The 21,001-nt window shown below is 28.1% G+C and overlaps 1 protein-coding gene across 3 annotated transcripts in view; it reads left to right on the forward strand.

Moving 5' to 3' along the window:
* Positions 1–21,001, forward strand: part of LOC136980822 (atrial natriuretic peptide receptor 1-like) — a 294,166-nt gene that overhangs the window by 269,605 nt on the left and 3,560 nt on the right. For all 3 annotated transcript variants that reach the window (XM_067277015.1, XM_067277017.1, XM_067277016.1), the window contains exons 8-18: positions 1,448–1,577; positions 1,809–1,883; positions 1,962–2,039; positions 2,108–2,212; positions 6,082–6,153; positions 6,239–6,404; positions 9,952–10,107; positions 12,583–12,751; positions 18,894–19,043; positions 19,125–19,248; positions 19,425–19,493. In XM_067277015.1, the coding sequence (XP_067133116.1) occupies positions 1,448–1,577; positions 1,809–1,883; positions 1,962–2,039; positions 2,108–2,212; positions 6,082–6,153; positions 6,239–6,404; positions 9,952–10,107; positions 12,583–12,751; positions 18,894–19,043; positions 19,125–19,248; positions 19,425–19,493 (1,294 nt within the window). The remainder of the gene's footprint in view (positions 1–1,447; positions 1,578–1,808; positions 1,884–1,961; positions 2,040–2,107; positions 2,213–6,081; positions 6,154–6,238; positions 6,405–9,951; positions 10,108–12,582; positions 12,752–18,893; positions 19,044–19,124; positions 19,249–19,424; positions 19,494–21,001) is intronic.

Consider the following 21,001-nt stretch of genomic DNA (forward strand, 5'->3'; position numbering starts at 1 on the left):
TTAATGCAATGGTTTTATACAATTATTTATTAATTTTAAATTTATTTATGTTTATTCTTTTATTTTATATATGAACTGATACAGGTATCGACCGTTGATCTACTTTATTTTGTATTAATATTCAAATTATGATTTAATTCTATAAATATTAATTAAATTGTTACGAACAATAATATGTGTATATTAACAGAAAGTTACGAATATTGACACTGAACAAAATTTTTTAAATATTAAACATTTATAGAGATGAATTATATTGTTATTCATATACATACTACAAGTTGTTTTCTTTATTTTAAACTTTTTAGGATTTTATTTCATTTATTTTAATTAATAAAACTCAAAGGTTGAAATAAAACACTTGTAGCGTAGTTCTTTATCACTACATAACATTGTGGTTGTGTGTGGGGGAGGTAACTGTGTTCAAGAAGCACTCCTGAAGGATATTATGTCCTTCTAAAACTGGACGTTATGGAACAGACAAAGTGTTTATTGTTGTTCGATTGTTTATTACGTAAGGGGAGAAGTAGGAGTATTCCGTCTCTAGCTTTGAAGATGGAATACCACTTAGCCCACTCCACGTGACTCAAGGCAACACCTGTACTCACATGGGTTGTTGAGTGATTCTATTTATCACGGTGAACACGTCGTCATGAATTGTTTATCAGAAGACAATTCAGAATATCTTACAGAAAGTGCAACAGCATTAATGTATTTAAATTTAAAAAAAAAAACAGAGAAAACATAGATATTGGATTCATATCAATAAGAGAACAATTTGTAGAATATCATTAATTGATTACAAATGAATTAGACGACAATGAAAGATTCCATCTGTAACATAAGACACTGTTAACATCCGAGTGTCTTGCTGCACTCTCGCTATATAATTTTCGTATTTCGGACACAATATCAGACCCAGCATAGACATTGTGTAGGAGTAAAGCATTATGTTGTACTGTTACAAATATATAATGAAAAACTATTATATGTTTTATACACAACTCGCGGTATTCACTTTTACTTATAACTATCCCGTTGTCTTCTAAATTTACATTTCATATTGTTATTTTTAGTTTTTTTTATCAGGTATTTGCTATAAGCATTGCTTAATAATTAATAAAGGTGCCACACGGTCCATTAATTATATCTGTAGTAGTAAAAATATACTAATATATAGTATAATTAAACTAGCATATAGGCCTGTTCCTGGCGTTACAGGACAAAACTAATGACAAATATTAAACTCGAACAATATTAAAATTTGATTATTTTAAGCCAAATCAAATCAACCTCGTCATTTTTGGCAAAAAAAAATTAGTTTTTTACGGGATTTTCTAAAATTGCTAAGAATTATTATTATTTCTTAAACTGATTCTTTGATAAGAATAATAAAAATATTTAAAATATCTGAATTATTTTTATCAGTTTAATTTATTTATTTCAGACATTTTAAACTTGAAGCGGATTTAGCATCGATGACATGGAAGATTAAATACGAATATTTGACTGCTATTATTCCTTCAAATTGTAAACATTTAGGATCTAGAATTAGTCTAAATCGTGTCAGCATACCTGTAAGAAAACTATTTCATCCATTAAATGTTTTATTATTTTATATAATTTTTTTTATTTTTAAAACTTTCACTTCACTCACCTGCCCTTTAGTGACAATGAAATTGTTCTGTAGAAATTGCTTAAACAATATTAATTCTTATTATTCTTCAAATATTTATTTGATTTATATTTATAAACTGTCGTCGTGTTAACAATACGAATATATGAAAATAAGATTTACGAATTTTCAGAGTACTTGTTCCACCGAAACGTTTCCAGTCGGAGATATTAGTAAACAAGTATTTATTAGAACGTGTTATTATAAGGTATAATTATAAAGTAAATAATATATTTAATGAAAAATATCGTATTAATTTAATTATAATGTTTTTATTTTATTCAAGGGGACGGTTGTTGCCATCAAAGCAGTCAATAAAAACAAAATAGAATTTTCTCGGTCTTTACTCTTGGAACTTAAGAGGGTACTTTTGGTACTTTTATTTATTTTACTATATAAATTTATATTTTAAATAATAAGTTTTTGTTTTAGATGAAAGATCTTCAGCATAATCATATTGTTAGATTTTTAGGCGCTTGTTTAGATCCTCCTCATTGTTGTCTAGTGACTGAATATTGTCCAAGAGGAAGTTTGCAGGTATATATAATTTTATGATTTTCTTACGAAAATTAATAATATAAATTATCTCATAACGTAACGTAAAATTATAAAAGTTTATTGAAACTGGTCCAAGTTATTAAATAAACAAAGCAATTACTTAACTTAGGTAGCCAATAGTTTTCATTAAAGAAACGTTTCATGGGCAATCATTTTGCCATCCTCGGCTTACAATTCTTATTAACAAAGCAATTTTAGGCGAGGATAGTACATAAACACTTCTTTAATTAAAAGTATTGGCTCGAAGGCCGGATAGCCGAGACTATTAAATCTATTATAATATAATCAGATTACTTCTTCTTCGTCTGGCATTATCGGCCTTGGAGGCTCTTAGCCGCAGTCACAATCCCTCTCCATCTCGTTCGGTCTATAGCTTGCCTCTGCCAATCTTCGATTCCGAGGTCTTGAAAATCTTCAGTGACCCCATCTATCCACCTTTTTCTGGGACGGCCTCTTGGTCTCTTCCCTTTCCCTTCATAGTGAAGCCCTCGTGAAGCTGTTGCCATTATAGGAAGCCTTACGATATGGCCTAGCCACTGTAATCTTCTGGCCTTAATCACCTGTGTGATGATGGGTTTGCTGTAGGTTGTCTGCAGTTCCTGGTTTGTTCTCCTCCATATTGGTTTTCCATTGATAATGATACCATTTTCATCATAGTCTTCCACAAGTCCGAAGATTTCCCTTAGTATTTTCTTTTCAAATCTCTGTAATTGTAGTTTCTCCTGCTTTGTCATTGGTCATATTTCACATCCACACAGAATCCTAGGTCTAATCAGCGACTCATATACTGTTAGCTTCGTCCTTTTACTAAGGAGTCTGCTTTTTAGTATGTTTGTGAGCCCGAAGTAGATTTTGTTTCCCTGTAGCAAGCGGGTCCCTATATTCTTCTTGATGTCATTGTTTCTGTTTATGTCAGCCAGCCCCTAAGTACTTGAAGGATTCCGTAGTGCTGAATGTCATATTGTCTACAGTCAGATGTTCATTGTGGGATTCTTCCTTTTTAGAAATAACCGTGTATTAGTCTTCTCTTCATTGATGATCAGACCCATGCCCTTGGCAGCTGATGTTAATTTTGACGTTAATCTCGTCACCACCCCTTGAGATGCTCAAATTGTGACAATGTTATCCGCATATTCTAGAAGTGACAGTTTGTCTCTTGAATCATTTTCCCTTTTATTGTCTATCTCTTGGGCCATTCTGACAACTTTTTATAGGAGCGATGTTAAAGAGAAGACGAGACATGGCGTCTCCTTGTTTCAGTTCTGTTTTGCTCTGGAAGCTGTCCGACTTTGTGGCCCTGGTTTTTACTGTATACCACACCTCATTCATGCAAATTTCCGCAATTCTGGAGAGTTTGTCTGGTATTTCAAACGCCTATTATAATATAATCAGCTTACTAATAATACTTAAATCCTATTGCTCTGAAGAATCAAAAATCCAAACTTCATCAGTCTGTCGTCCCATTATAGGCCTGACCGAACCCACGATAGGTATAAAAAAGGGCCTCTTAGTGCCTAGCGGATAGAATGACCTCAAAATAAAATGTCTTGGCTGTCTGTATTAAGCAATCGTTTTATTTATTTATTTAATAACATGGAAATAAATTGTAGAAGGCTTCGTCTTGCAGTGGTTTCATATAAATTAAAATAGATGAACTTGGTGGTATGAAATACTTCTGATAAATGAATTTGCAATATATTTCAAATATAAAATATTCTGTTTAATATAAAAATACAATTTATTTTCCAAAATATACGGGAATATTTTCCTGAGTATTATTTTCTCTTTTATTTATATTAGTATCTATTGAATTTCTTTTATTATTTAATTAAGTACTCTAAATTTAATTTATTTCTTTTCCTGAAATGTTTTCTTCTCTATTAATCGTTGAAAAACTTCTAATGATAATTATATCTCTTTAGTTCTGTGATAATTGGATTTTCTGAAATAATTACAGATCCTGAGAGAGTTTTTGTTTAACGATTACACTATTTGGCTTGTTAAAGGTTAAATTAGCTCCAGATTAAAATTAAAATAATGACGTACTTTCACAGAACTAGATTTGGACATTATCATTGATTAATTGTCAGAATATTTTAATTAATTATAGAATAAATTACATTTAAATTAACTAATTATATATATATATTGAACTCAAAGAATAAATTTTTTGCACTTTGATTTGTGAGAGTTTGACAATTAATATTATAGAAAAATTATTTAAGGCTTTTGTTTTGGTTGAATTGTATTTAATTAGAAATTTCCTAAAATCCAAATATTAAGTTATAAAAATGAACTATTTCTTAAATTTGCATATTCGCGACTTTCACCGACATTTTGAATTTTAAATTTCTGAAATATTTGTATTAAAATATTTAATGATGTTAATTTAAATTGATCAATTGCTAATTGAAAATTTTAAAATATTAAAATTCTGTTGTCTTTTAAAAGTAATACGAGTTGTCCTAATGTGTTTATAGTCATGAACATGACTATGTAACATATATTGTTTTAATTCTTTAAATTTATATTTAATAAGCAAACGTTTCATAATTTATTTATAATAATTAGTTTTGTTTCTACATATTCATGCTTACCAGTGAACGATGGATAAAACCACTAAGCACTGGTCTGGTCGCGGGTTCACTCCTGATCAATATGTAGTTTCCCGGGCTTTCTTCACAACTCTAACGCCTAAGCAGGCACAGCTTCTGCTTGTCAGATAGTCCATGTGTTGTGTTGCCTTATTCCTATTAATCTAACCTTATCAATTCTTCATATTCAGTATTTAATTCGTAGCTAATATAGGCTTTTTATAAATAATTAGCAAACAAAAATATTCTTTCTGACACTTCTTTATATTTGTAAATAAAAAATACTACCGTTAATCTTGTGTCATATTCAACATTTATAAAAGTCTGTTTAGTACCAATTGTATCTAACGAGATGGAAGAATAAGCAACTTATCTATTAAATTTGATTTAGTACAGATTTTTTACTATTAAACTAGTGTACCTGCCCAAAGAATTTAATTATCTACGTGTGTACTCGAGGATATACAGTGTTCTATTCTCCGAAAAATTATATCTAAATATGAATTTTATAATTGATTGGCATTAGCCTTTTGCAGTATAAGAACATTATAAATTTCGTGATACGAGTTAAACTTAAATTCTAGTGTTCTAAACAGAAAAAAAAATTATTTTATAAATAAGTGAAAAGCATGCATGGAGGTTAGAGACTAGAGCTAGTTTCTTTTGTTCTTTAGTGGGTCCCTTTTGTTGTTATTAAAATAATAATAATGAGTTTCGACGTAATGAGTTCCCAAAAATGTAAAAGTTGCATAGAGTTGCATATTATAAATGGCACAATACGGAAAGTCCTAGGCCGAAAGTCTAGGACCTTCTGTATTGATTTGAATTAAGATTTTGAATATTAATTAAGTGTTATAATAAAAAAAATAAAATTATTTTTCGATATAATATAAGTAATAAAAATGGATTAAAATCACTGTCTAAGTCAGATAACTAGGGTTTAAAAACATAATTAATTAAAATTAATACTACAATTCTCTTTAATTATCTCTAAGTGATTTTAGTATAACTGAATATAATACATTTTTATTTTGGCTATAAAATTATTTATTATTTATAAATTCTAAAAGTGATATGCCAGAGAGATATGAGTATACTTATTCTATCTTTTAACATATCATATTTAGTCTTCTGATGAATAAATATTATGGTGAAAAGCTATCTGACGTGGACAGTAAATACTAATTTCTTTTTTATAAAATGACTAAATACATGCTTTTAAATTAAATTTATGATGTTTATAACTCTGTAAAGGATATTTTAGAAAACGATGAAATTAAACTTGATTGGATGTTTCGTTGTTCCTTGATGCATGATATCGTTAAGGTAAATTAAATGTAACGTTTTACGCACATATTTTCAAATTTGAAAATATTTAACATTATAATATTGACATAATTTTGAATTTCAGGGAATGGCTTATCTTCATAATAGTGAAATACGATCTCACGGAAATCTGAAATCTTCGAATTGTGTTGTGGACAGTAGATTTGTTTTAAAAATAACAGATTTCGGTCTTCACTCATTAAGAACTTACGATGAAAATGAAAATGAAGATTCGTACGCTCATTGGAGAAGTAACTATATTAAATTGTTTGAATTTTATTATCAAGAATGTACTTAGTAGTTATTTGATTTGTTTAATCAATCGTTCCTTGAGATTCCAATTATTCTGTTTCCCAATTTTGTAAATACTGAATTGAGGCTTCTTTTGCGTAATATTGTGTACAACTGTTATAAATCCACACAAATCAATGAGAAATTAGAGCTGATTTTTTTCATATTTTCTGTTGATTGTATGGATTTATAACAATTTTACACTATATTATAAAACAGAATCTTCAATTCATTATTTTCAAAAATGGGAGTTAGAACAATTGTATTATCAACAGACGAAATCTTACTATAACTTATAAATTGTTTTTTTATTTCTGGTTGAATGATGCTTAAAAGTATTGGTAGCATTATACTGCATCGTTTAATTATAGTCAGTAAAATCAACAACTGTAAACGTAAACCTCCAAGATATTCAAACCTATGATCATTTTCCAGCGATAACTATCCCCAGTGTTCTCCAGGGTTGAAGAACAGTGCATATGTCTTTCTTTTGTGGATTTTTCACAATTAGATATGAATAATTAAAATTCAAGATGTATGACTTTGTCATCGGATATATCTGGAGTAATTAAAAAAATTGAATCATCAATAAAAAAAAAGTAAAATTTAAGTTATATATAATTGAACTTCAAAGTATTATTGCCAAGAAGCTTTCAAGTTAAACGTAATAATAATTCCTATAATACATAATAATAATTTTGTATTTCAGATATGTTCCAAAAAATCCAGGTTAGGAGATCTTACTACCAATTCTTTCTTCTCCATTAATATCCTCATTCTTGATAAGTTGAGCGTTATTGTCTATAAAAAGTTAATATTTAATAACATTGCTCAAGAGTTCAAAGACCTCAATTATGAGTAATAAACATAAGTTTTGTCTCTGTTCCAGGAGTTACTATTTCTGAACACAGATCAAAGGAATTAGAAATTAGAAACAGAAAATTATATCTTTTCAATATACTGTTCAACTTCTAAAAGTTGTTACAATACCTCATGAAATTCTGCAGAAAATTATCTATCTTTATAGTATCTCGCTTGCCATAGCAAGATAATCAATGACATGTTGTAGTCTGTGGGTGAACCTGTTTAGGCTTTCTTTTATACTTCTCGGTGTTCAGCCGTTATTTTCACCTCTTTGAAACATGTCTAAAATGAATCCTCAAATTTCTTGACATAAGACTGATACTATGTCTATTCTCTTCATTCAAACAGCTAAATGTGTATGAGTCATTGTTAATGATTTTCATCGATAAAAAGTAATCATTTCGTGCGTTTTTCACAAAAAATAAATGTCTTTCTTACTATTTTTTTAAATAATATATTGGGCTGCAATTTGAAAAAAGTTGTTTTTTGTTAAAGGACTCTATTGTTAAAGGAAAAGTATGATGTACAGGAGCAAGCCACTAGTTATTTGAGATGGAGAGCATATATTTTAAATTAAATAAATTAAAAATATGATTAAAAATGCAGCTCGGCATTATAACGATCTCACAATAAATAATCAGTTATTTAGTAAATTTAAGCTTAAAAAAATTTCAGTTTTAAAAGATCTTTTCCCTGAAAGTTATCAAAATAATATTACAATAGAATTGAAATAAAATTTTAATATTGATAAATGAACATTGTAAGCAAAGATTTTAATAATTATTCATTTTATAAATATGCTAAATTTATAAAATTAATATTTAACTCACAAGTACAAGTTTTATGTACTATCTTTTAAGTATTTTTTTTTTTTTCTTTTGTACTTCCAGATGGAAAGGATTAAACTTCACTTTAATAAAATTAAATTGAATTATTTATAAAATTTAATTTAAATTTTATTTTTTCAGCCGTTAATTGCTTTTTTTAAATTTTAGAAAAATTTAATTATGAATTATTTTCTCAAATTAAGTAAATTTCTGATTTATTTCCTTTGACAGATCGGATTAACCTATCTGATACGGCCTTGCTGATTATTGTCAAAATGTCAGAGCTGATAATATTTAATAGAATGATTTTTGAAACATTCCAGAAATAATAATCTAGTTTTTATCTCAATTCTTTTTAAATTTATTATAAAAGTTTTAATTTATAAATTGGTTTTTAAAAGTTTTTTTATACTATAGTGGCCTAGAGCGGTAGGATGAAGCCTTAGGCTAAGTTCAGACAAGCTCTTCTTACGTTTTGTTTACGTTACATCTAGCTAATCAAAAAAGGTGTTATTTAAGGCAAATAATGCCTTATTTAATTTGCTAGACAAAATGTAACGTGAGAAGGCCTGTCTGAACCCCCGCCTCGGCCATTCCGCCACTTATATTTTAATTTTTTTAAATTCATATTGAAATTATCCAAATATTTTTCATCTAATTTGTCATTGTACATCTTGTAGTAGACATGAATTAAATTTTTTACGCTTATATATTGGTCGTCAATATGTGATTTACACACTATACAATTTTTTATTCGTGTACTTGAAGATAAGTGAAAAGTATTTCCGTTAAATTAATTGGGCTGCAATTTTCAAATTGCAGACCTATGAATTTCCACTATCTGTATATTGTCTGTCTGTCCCTCGTTAATTTCGAACACGGAGTTATATAGATAAAAGTCCAGACTAGATATGGAAAGTTTAGGTGCCAGAGACCCGATTAACTACATTCGAACTTCCGGTCTAGACCGGAAGCCAGGTGATATTTTTAAATTAAAAATAATTAGAAATTGTAACCCGACGTTTGTGACGATTGTCACAATAATAACCACTCGTAATGAGTAATTTTCTATTAAATAATAATAAAAATTAGTTATGATCAGGCCGTGGATAGAGAGAGCATTTGTCACCAGGGTCAAACTTAAATTTTGCGCCTTTCGGATAAGCCTTCATTAGTCTGTTACAGATTTAAAAATCATTTTAAAAAACACTGTTTATTAACATAATACATTTTCCGTTTCAATACTAGAAAAACAGTACCAAAATATAATTGAAAAGGTTGCATTTTTAACACATTAACAATTCATTTCTGGAAAATTTTGAAAAACAGTTTATAGAAATATATACAAGTCACGTAATAATATATTATAATTTTTTATGTATGAGACAGTTTTCTATTTCAATTTTGGAATTTAGGCGCCCTGGGCACGTGCCTCCTCTGCCCCTATTTTTCCACGGCCCTGATTACGATTTAATAATGATATGCACAATATATTTTATTGATCGAAATAATTAATAGTAAACTAAATAAATACATTAATTTTATATTCAAAGCTTCAAATTTATTAAGTGATGATGATTAAAACACAGTCGAACCTCCGACAACGACCACCTCGAAACAGCGACCATTTTTTAAGGAACGTTTTAAACAACAATACATGCAAATTAACCTCCAAATAACGACCATAACGATTTTTGTTCTCGGCCGTTGTCCAGAGATTTGGCTGCGTGCGAATATTCTTAAATTAAAACCGAAATTTTTTGATATAAAAACTTTATTTATATTCTAAAAGTAGTTTCAAATATATTTAATTAAGGAAAGTTATGGACAGCACCAGAATTACTAAGAGCAATTAATGCACCACCTGAAGGAACTCAGAAAGGAGACGTCTATTCGTTTGCAATTATTGCTTATGAAATTGTTGGGCGTCAAGGACCTTTCTATCTTGGAAGAATCGAGTTAAGCCCAAAAGGTAAAAGTGCTTCTGTTCACTTGTTATAAGATTTACTTTGTTATTAGCAATACTTGTGCAGAATAAACTCAATTTTCTAGATATTAACAATGATTTTCTACAATTTTGCTTGTATAATGTGCAAACAAATCACAGTTTTTTTTTCTATTATTAAACTTTTAAACCAAATAATCTAACTGATAAATTCGGAATGTATCAATGATTTAAAATAAAATGTAAAGCTTCTTGTATATTTATTCTGAGACTTTTTGCGTATGTCATTAGTTGCAACCTTAGTAACTTACAATAATCAGACATTTATTTTGTGCACGGTAATAATATAAAGTTGTAAATACAGTAAAACCTGTCCAAAAAACGGAAACCTGCCAAAGCCGTAATAATATTCAGTACCGTGCGATTCCGGTTTACACAGGTTTTACTGTATTGAGGCAATACTTTACTGGGCAGTATTTGAGAAAGTTTAATTTTTTTCAGTTATATATTCTAAAGTATTAAATTCTTTTACATTATAATACTAAAATATAGCAATTATATCTAAAATAATTTAAGTATTATTATGTAAATTATTATATTTTTTTAATCTTATCTAATTGTATGTTATAATAGATTAAGTTACACCTAATTATACAAAGTAAATAGACTTTTTATCGTTTTATGCAAGACTAAAAAATTTTAATTAAACGAATTTCATGCATTTTAAGGAGATTTTTAAAAGCAATGTTGATTATACACGACTCAAAAATCAGTTAATCGAGTTCAATTTTAATATTATTTAGTTAAATCCAGCTTGGAAGAGATACATATTATTATTCGCCATTAAGTCACTTCTAATGAAGGGTTGAATTATGAATAATAACAACGCAGGTCTTTAACCATTCTAGAAACAATAAAATGTATCTTGGATAACTGATTTCTGGACCTTCCTGTATTCGATAAGTTCGATAATCTGTTAGTATCGGATATATGTTTTCAATAGTATAATTTATTCAAAAAATAATAGATATGTATGCATAAATAATTAATCAGGGACATTAAAAATTTATTAATTTAAATGTGATGTCGATTCATTTGATATGGAATAAGTGATGTTAAACTAATTAGTCGTAAGGGCTATCTTCCAAATATACTTAGAAAGCTACATAAAGGAGTGTATATTGTATGGCTTATATAAAGCTATTTTATGAAATTTAAACAACATTTTCACTTCAAAGCCAAAGAGAATTAGTGGAAAAACTTCTAAAACATTTGAAAGTACTTTTACATTAGCCATTAAAGAAATAAAATCGCATCTGTGCCGAGTAAATTGATAAAAACAGTTAACGAAATTTATATCGTAAATTTCTTTGCATTTAATGCGTTTATTTAAAACGTGTATTTATTTTTCTTTCAACGTCTGTAAAACAAATAATTTTTTTCTAAAATTTACAAAAACTGGAAAGAGAGTAAAATTGAGTGCCTTCACATTTTATCATTTTCCACATCTCAGGAACATAGTCTTTCCCCAAGTAGACCTTTATCTTCAGTCTCTCATTCTCCTCAATATAGATAATTTATTATTAATATTTCTTTTCTAATTGTGTTGTCTGTAGAAGGAATTTTTAGAATAAGTTTGCATATTGAGGTGAATGACTGACTCAAGGGAAAAGGAACATCTCTCCGCGCAGAGCCTCTGTTCCTAAGATACTGATATTAGTATTGAAGAAAAACAATTGGTTAGTTCAGGATAAAAGGAAAATAAAAGAGGAAAAGGACAGATTAAAGTAAGAAGGAAGCATTAGATCCGACTTGACCAGATATGGAGAAGAGACAACAACCGGTTTACAGTGTGGTTGAATTAAAAAAAAAATTTACAGTTTTCCATGCAAGAGACGACAAAATTCCCGACAAGAGGAGGAACAGCCTCTTCGTTCCTAACAAAAGAGGCAGCCAGACAATTGAAAACAGCAAGAAAATTATTCTTGAGTTGAAGAAATGTGAAGATACTTTTAGTGTTTTTTCTATTATTGCAAACTTTAAGTTATATTGATTATCCTGGAGTTTAGTTAGTGTCATTATTATTATTAATTACAAGTAATTAGCTACTAAAAGGATGTGTTGTTAACTGTTAAAAACAAACTTTTTACATTAGATCTGTCATAAAACACTCATATTGAAACTATCTTGTATAATATCAATTGAAAAATTAGACGTTATAGGCCTACAAGACATTAAATTTCCTTTTTTAATGTTTGAAATTGCTTATTTTTTTTAATAATTATTTTTTGTATAACGTGGTCCAAAAGTCAGCTAATTCCGATATATGTTTATGGTTTAGCTCTTCTTTGAGAGCTACTAAATTACCAACATGACACTTTAAAAATTTATTTCGGCTAACAAACTTTTTGGCCATCCTGTATACGTAAATGTAACATGTTAATAGAAATTTATAGATTTCTTAAAAATGGAAAATGTCAATTTATTTATAAAATTTTATAGAAATTGTCGAGAGAGTTCTTAGCGGTATGAAACCAGCATTCAGACCATTTCTAGAAGAGGGTATTTGCGACGAAGAAGTAATGACGATGATTAAAAGATGTTGGGCTGAAGATCCTTTAGAGAGACCGGATTTTCACGCTCTTAAATCAATTATAAGAAGATTAAACAGGTAATATAAAAACAATTTCGTACAGAAGTGACGTATTTAATTTTCTACATTTTAAATTATTATTAATGGTAAATCCTAACGATGATAATTAAATAAAAAATAGATACGATCTTATTTGCAACAAAATTAAATTATTAAATATTTAAATATATTACAAAGGTAATAAATAAAATACTTTGAAAGTAAAGTAATAGAAGAGAGAGTTGAAAAATATTCAAAAAATTTGATTTTAATAACAATAATTTTTCATTTCTATAACATATTAAAGGAGAAAAACATGCAATTTTCAATAATCAATATTTCTGTGCATCTATTTTCTTTCTAAATTAAAAAAAATTCAATATAAGAAAAGTATTGTGAAGTTATAATTTGTTCTGGAGCTATAATTCCCATTTCTTCTCATATAATTCATCATTAAATGCATTTATTGTATTTCTGCAGTATGTAATATTTATCTAACATTGTTATTACTTGTGAAAAATTGCTTTCTTTGACCATTAGAAAATATCGATGAAAGATTTATCATTAAATCTTTTTCCAATTATATACTACGAAAAAGTTTCAAATAACAAAAAAAAAAAATACTTTACAGATAATATTACATTCTTATATAAAAAATTTTAAAAATTATTTTTCTATTCTTTTTTCAATTTAAGAATAATTCTGTATTTTCTTTCTTCTATAATTGGGCTGCAGTTTTCAAACTGCGGACCTATAAGTTAGATTCCCACTGTTGTCTGCTTGTCTGTCCTTCGTTAATCTCGAAAACGTAGTTAGATGAAAATTTAGACAAGAATTGGGGCCGGATTAATTATGTACAAACTTTCGTTGTGGACCGGAAGTCACGTGATTTTTTTAAAGCTTATTCAAAAATATTGTATTTCGGCATTACAATAAATAATTGCTTGTTTTATTTAATAAGGTTCGTAAAATTTAATTTTGCATTTACTTTTACTTTTTTACAAATTTTTCTTCTAAATATTGATCAAATTAAATTTTTTTTTCCTAATTTTTTGTGCGTTCTAAAGATCTATGAAACGTAAATTCTGTTACAACAAGAAACGTTTCAATTACTCGCGAACGTCTACAGTTAATCTAGATTGAGTTTATTTTTATCACATTATATAGCAAACTGTATTTTTATTATTTGTAGTGTGATAAACGAATGCTTCTAAGCAACTAGAATGAATATTTAATTTATAGAAAATGAAAAAAAAACAATTCAGCGAAAATAACAAAAATTTTACACAATAGATGAATTCTTAAATTCAAAGTCATTGTTTCTCTTAACAAATAAAGACAATACATCATCATCAGCCACATTTTATCCAGGACATAGGTTTGTCATCATTGCTTCATTTTTTTTTTTTTTTTTTTTTTTGTCAATCTCATCAACTGTTTTCTGTCGAGATCATCTTGTCATCATCATCTTAATCTCCCTCTTTTTCTATTCCACTCTCTGACAGCCCCGTTAGTCCCTTTCTTTACCTTTTATTAGTTATTTTTCCAACGTGTTCTTGCTCATTTCTATTTGTTCTGTCTTATCACTTCTTTCTTAAAAATTTCTTTAAAAATCTTTCTCAAATTTACAATGTATCAAAATTTTACAAATAAATTTACAATTGAATTAAAATTCAATTGTAAATTTATTTTACTGATAATACAGTAGAGCCTCGATTATCCGTACTAATTGGAGATGAAGGTTGTCCGGATAAGAAAAAACCGGATAATCGAAAATAATACTGTACTCTATTTAAATCGTGATCAAATTTTCAAGAAACAAACGTTCGTTTTGAATTTGGACTACTACTGACCAGCACTAACACTACCTATTGTTTAAAGGCCCTCTGGTGGAGCAAGAAGACGGATTTTATAAAATAAAAAGCAGTTGAAACTGTCAAAGTTTTATTCATAAAAATGCAAACTACAGTATGTATGTCAAGTTATATTTTTATTACGACGCAAAATGTATTAAAAAGTTTAGGACCACTGTTGGGACAAAAAAAGTTATGCATTCCATCACGTACTGTACATAAACAGTGTCGCAATCGCCAAGTGCAAATCAGCAAATTTGTAAAATTTTTGTTTATTTTGAACAATCCGGATAATCGAGGTCCGGATAATGGAGGTTCTACTGTATTTTTTTTATAGTAGGGCTAAGGCTTCTTAGTTCCACTATTTAGACGGCCGGATGGCCGAGCGGTCAAGGTGGCAGTTTACCGCTCTGGGGGACCCGGGATCGAATCCGAACGGGTCGAATAATCCCCAGGATTTTTTCGGGGAGTGGTCCGTTCGGATATGTCGGGCCCCGTCCCTCACCACCCGGTCGCGCCATTGTGGGCCTGGCCGAACCCATAATGGGCCCACTAAAAGAGGCCCTCTTAGTGCCCACAGGGCAGAAAAAGTTAAAAAAAAGAAAAAAGTTCCACTATTTACGCCTCTGTGTTCACTGCCATAACTAGTACGACTAAGGAGCTGTATTTTTGTTTTACATTAAAAAACTGATAATAGTAATTGATATAGCCTATACGTTAATGAAGCATTATATTATTTTACGTTCATTACTGTATATTTTATGGGTTTCAAAGGGTAAGCAAGTAAATTTATACAGATTATCTTCGAATTTAACTGTTGAAGAGTAATTTGTAAGAAAATTAGAATAAATTAGTAGTAATAGAAATTTAAATGATAAATTATTTATTAAATTATATTTTAAAATAAAATAGTTTAAAGTAACACTTAAAGATATTCAAGAAGATATATGAATTTTAATTTAATTTTAATATTTCACAAAAGCATGAAGTGCATTAAATTACAGTACTTTACGCTTTACTTAACCTATTTAACAAATTTAAATTACTTTAATTAATTAATAAATGTTGCAGAATTAAAAAGTTCGTTTAAATAAAAGAATCTTTATAAAATCATTTTGAAAAGATTGTAAAATTTTTAAATCTTTCATTTACATGAAAAGTGTGTTTTTAAGTCTTGGAGTTTGCAATCGATCGTTATTATACTTTCATCGGGATCATTAATGAATCATTCTTTGCTAATATCCGTTATAATTCTGATTTTTCCAGATGATAATGGTTTCAGATAATGCTGTTTACTTAGTTTTCAACTTCTTTTAAAATCTTTAGAGAGTTCAGATATATCATTTATATATAAGACAGACAATTAGACTTAACCAAGATTTTCTCAGAATTCCAGTTAATGTCAATAGAATCAGATAAGGAATACAAAGACTTATCAATATCCTTTTCTTTATTTATATGTAGAGATAACTAATGAAAATCTGTATTTTTTAAATATATAAATTAATAAATAAATGTGTTCGTTTGTTTTTAACATGGTGAGTACATTACAGAATTTTATTAAAATTCATACTGTTTTAATTCGTAAATATAACTCTTACGGAATCTTATTGTGTGTTTTATTATCTTTGTATTATATAAGAAAAATTATTTTTTATGCTTCTGAAAGTAATTGTGCGCTTGGAATTAAGAAGTGAAAATGACATCAAAGATATCACTGGTAAGGAATGAAAAGTATTGTCGATTCCATACGATTATGAATCGTGTGAATTAAGAGATATTGATATTTGAGAATAATGTTTGTTTAAAAAAATTCTTCGTTTTTGAATTTCACATAACAAAGTGTAAATTATAAACTAAAGAAATTATAATTCTTCCTATTATAAGAGTAAAATCGACTAATATATAATAGAAATTTGGATTAAGTAGACAAAAATTTCTGAGTGTGAACTAATAAGACATTTATATAATGTAAAGCATGTATCACACGATATTTGATTTGTGTAAAATCTAGGAACCTATCTAGTACTGGATTCCAAGTATTGGATCAATACCAATTATCGACATGGTGGTTGTTAAGCATAGAATCGTAGGCATTACAGTTATGTCTAAAGCCTCTGCTATAATATTTTAGCAATCTTTTTAAAACTGTATTTAGGAGCTAAGAGTTCTAGCTTAGACTTAGATGGAAAATTTTCCTATATGAAAATGAAATGAAGTCATTTAATTACAGTTATATATAAATTGTACTCTCCGTTAATAATTTTATTTATAAAATTAATAGCTTTAATGTGTTTGAATAATGAAATTCTATCTTATTTTTAATCATTTAATTACATATTTTTAATTTTTACCATTTAGTCGTGTTTTATTATTATTTAAATTATATTGATCTTTAATGTTTACAAAATATGTATTGATTTACGAATCTAAAACTTAGATAGGACTGTTCTTCTGTATAAATGTATTCGTTCCAATTATTCCAATACTTTTTGACTAATTTTAATAATACTAATTTCTGAGATGTTTCAGTTAGTAGACACATTAACTTGCTGCTCTGAGAGGCCATAGTTCGTGTCCAAGTCGAAACTTCGTAAATTTTCATTAATGGTTTTACTTGATATGTCAGATTACTTTTCTTCTTTCTTTCTTTGTGGGCCTGACTACATCAATGATGAAAAATGATAAAATTGTATAAATAATAGTTTATTTATACCAATTTTGAGACATAAAGACATCTCAGTACTCGCAGAGTACTGAGATGTCTTTATTCAGTTTAATTTCCCGGCATCATTTAAAACTGCGTATAGCACTATTTTATTTTAAAATCTTTTTATAATTTTAATTATTATAAAATGACAAAAAAGCTTAATTTTGAGGGCAAGGATGAGTTTTGTAAAAATTGTAAATGTTAATAACGAGTAAAATCGTCATTAAGTCCTACCCTACTGGAGATACACACGATCCCCTTTATCTCCCCATCCCCGACCTTTAATCACCAAAATTTAATAGCATCAATCCCCCTGGTACACTCACCTCCCTGCAAAATTTCAGAAATTTTCGAGAAAAAGCACAGCAGTTATTAAGCTTCAAACATAATGAACAAAATTGTTCGCCCACATATACAGAAGAAACCCCCGAAATTTTATATTTCTCGACGTTTCAAGGTTCGCTGAGTCCAAAAATGTGAAAATCTTGGGGGAGGGTGCGTTTTTTGACCCTCCATTTTGCCATACCTTCCATCGCCATACTTCTTCTCTGTTTTATGTAGGAGCAAGTAATTTTTTTAAAAACCTCGTTTATACAATTCGTAATGAGGATAATAACGACCATCTTACAACGTTTGATTTTGTAGAATCTAAAAAATTCACGACCGTTTCCTCTGTGGAGTTTGTTTTTCTTGCAGCAGACAGGAGATATAAACACAAAGATTGCTATACCTTATATAAAATAAGAAATGAACTACTATTGAGAACAAAAGCAATAAGAAATCAAGAATTCTATTCGGGAATTTCTGTCGTCATATTTTACTCATGTCTACAAAAAGTAAACATATTTATCCCCTTGAGACACATCACAAACAAATAACAATCATCGAATTGGTGATATAGAATTCCGTCTAAGGTTGAATTCTGTATATTTCTTCTTAGAAGAGATAAAAATTAATAAATCACAGTAGAGCATCGATTATCCGACTTAATTGGGGACTGGGGTTGGTCGGATAACTGAAAAGTCGGATAACCGAAAAGTATGAAAAAATACATTATTAGTATAGTGTATTAGGCCTAGTTTAAATACTAGCCTCCCTTTCATGGTCGAGCCAGTGCTGCCAGCTAAAACATGCAAAAATTTAACAAAAATAATATTAAAGTAGCCAAGACATAACTAAATATTGTAGCGCCACATCACTAGCGGACATTTGAATTTGCCGACTAGAACGCGGTCGGTTAACCGATAAGTCGGTTAATCGATGATCTACTGTATTAATATTTATTTATTTTTTAACACAATTAATGATAGTTATGTTGAACGTATGAAATTAAAATTCGTGTTAAATTTAACAATAATTATTTTTATAATTAACTTATTAAAAAATATTTTGAAAGCGCGTTGGCATTCCATACCTTACAACACAGGAAAAGGCTGGCCCAAAAATCACCAGCGTATTTTAAACTGGATTTAACCGCCTTTAAAATATACATTTCGATTAACTGATTTTTGGGCCCTCCTTTCTTTTAATAAAAAGAACTAAGTTCAGGTGCTTCCTGAATATCGAAAATGATTATACATTAGTATAATTAAGTAAAAAATTGTTTGTTTAATTACAGAGAAAATGAACGTAGTAACATATTGGATAATTTACTTTCACGAATGGAACAATATGCAAATAATCTAGAAGCATTAGTGGAAGAAAGAACTTCAGATTATCTGGAAGAGAAAAGAAAAGCCGAAGATCTCTTGTATCAACTTTTACCAAAGTATGTAAGAGAAATATCTTTGCTTTCTTATTGAATGAATCCATGAAAATTTATATTATCAATCTCGTATATTTTCCATAGATCTGTGGCCAGTCAGCTCATAAAAGGAGAATCAGTAACTGCCGAAGCATATGATAGTGTAACGATATATTTTAGTGATATTGTAGGATTTACAGCTTTATCAGCTCAAAGTACCCCCATGCAGGTATAATTTATTAATTGTCAACTGTATACAAAATTGCGAATAATGCGAAAAATAATCATTCCTAATCGTTTAATAAAACTTTAATAGATATTATTTTTTATAAATATAGAATAAAGATGAAAACCATAAAGTAATAAATTTAAGGAAATTAATAAATAATTTGTAAATGGTTACAGGTAGTTGATTTTCTAAACGATCTCTACACGTGTTTCGATTCTATCATCGAGAGTTTTGATGTATACAAAGTAAGAAAATAATTATTTTAATTGTATAAAATTAAGAAAAATTTATTTTTTCATTTTATGTAATTGTGGTATTTGTTTTATGTATATTTGTTAATTTTTGCGTAAGTAAATAAATAAAATTTGAATATGAAAATTAATTTAATTTTATTAATATTTCATTTAAATTCTATAAAATAATTAAATGATTTCCTTTTCTAACTAAATAGATAAATTTTATTTTAAAAATAAGACTACATTACTCAAAAAATGAAATTTTAATGAGAAATTGTTTTATCTGTTAATAAATTGTGAAAATTTCGTACACTATCCCTTATTATTTTATTAATAAACCGCTTAAAGAGTAAATACTGTGTTAAGATAAGTATCCTCCCTTTTCTAAAATCTATTCTTTAAAAAAGTAGAAATATTTATTTAAACATCACCAATCAGGGACTGATTTGAGGGGGATACAGGGGCTTAGGTCCTTTTTATTGACACCGGAAAGAAATTTAAACCTTTTAATTTTTGAGTTAGTGGGGGATAGAGTTCCAAATTTGCTACTATCACCACTCTTCGTGGTTCAGAATTTTTAAATTGTCTACTTTAAATTTATCTATTGTTTACATTTTAGCATATTTAAATATCTAATGTTTCAAATGATATCTTATAAACAATACAAATCATTTTAAGTAATTTTTCATTTTTTAATTGAAAAAAATTCTGAGTTATTTTAAAGAAATACAAAATTCAGAAAGAAATACTTTTTGAAAGTTTCAAAATTTATTGTACGCATTATTAGAAATATAGATTATAAAATGTCAAAAAATATATTCGTTTATCCATCAATTTTTCCAAGTTTTTAAAGTTTTCTTTTGCTTTACTTTCGTAATTGAAATGGAAACTGAGAAAACTTTTATGCAAAGAAACAAATTCGCGTGTGATGACAATTTGATTGAAAATTGCAACATTTTATACTTTCCAGCGTATTTTTATCCTAAAAGTAATTTTAAATTCTTTATTTTCCTTTCTATTTCAATGGTTCCTCTTGCTGTTGATTTATTTTACGTGCTGAAATTAATAAAAATTAATCATTTCCTTTACTTCTAGATCTAGCGTATAATGACACTTTTATTACTTTTTTTATCTTAAATGGTTTAGAATAAAATTATAATCTGATGCAATTTTTTATCCTTTGTTTTTATTTATAAAGGGAGAAATTTCATTTAAATGAGATTTATTTTGCAAGTTATGATGCAATATATATTTAAAAACTACATCTTTATGTGAAAAATAAACTTTACTTGTGGAAAAGACATATTTATGATAAGTTCTGTTTAACAAAAGTTTTGAAATTTATATTTCCTGCTTCTCTGTTATGAAACTTTAAATATTGTGCAGATAATACTTAACTTATCTGCAGTAAGAAATAAAAAAAAACTATGTAAATTTTTGAGGAAAAAGTAGTCAAAAACTGTGTTTAGATGCTGAAAAAATCAAAAATATAATTATGTAGACATAGAAATAGTTTC

This window comes from Centruroides vittatus, unplaced genomic scaffold, assembly GCF_030686945.1.
Source record: "Centruroides vittatus isolate TY-2023 unplaced genomic scaffold, ASM3068694v2 contig_726, whole genome shotgun sequence".
In the NCBI taxonomy this organism is placed as follows: domain Eukaryota; kingdom Metazoa; phylum Arthropoda; class Arachnida; order Scorpiones; family Buthidae; genus Centruroides; species Centruroides vittatus.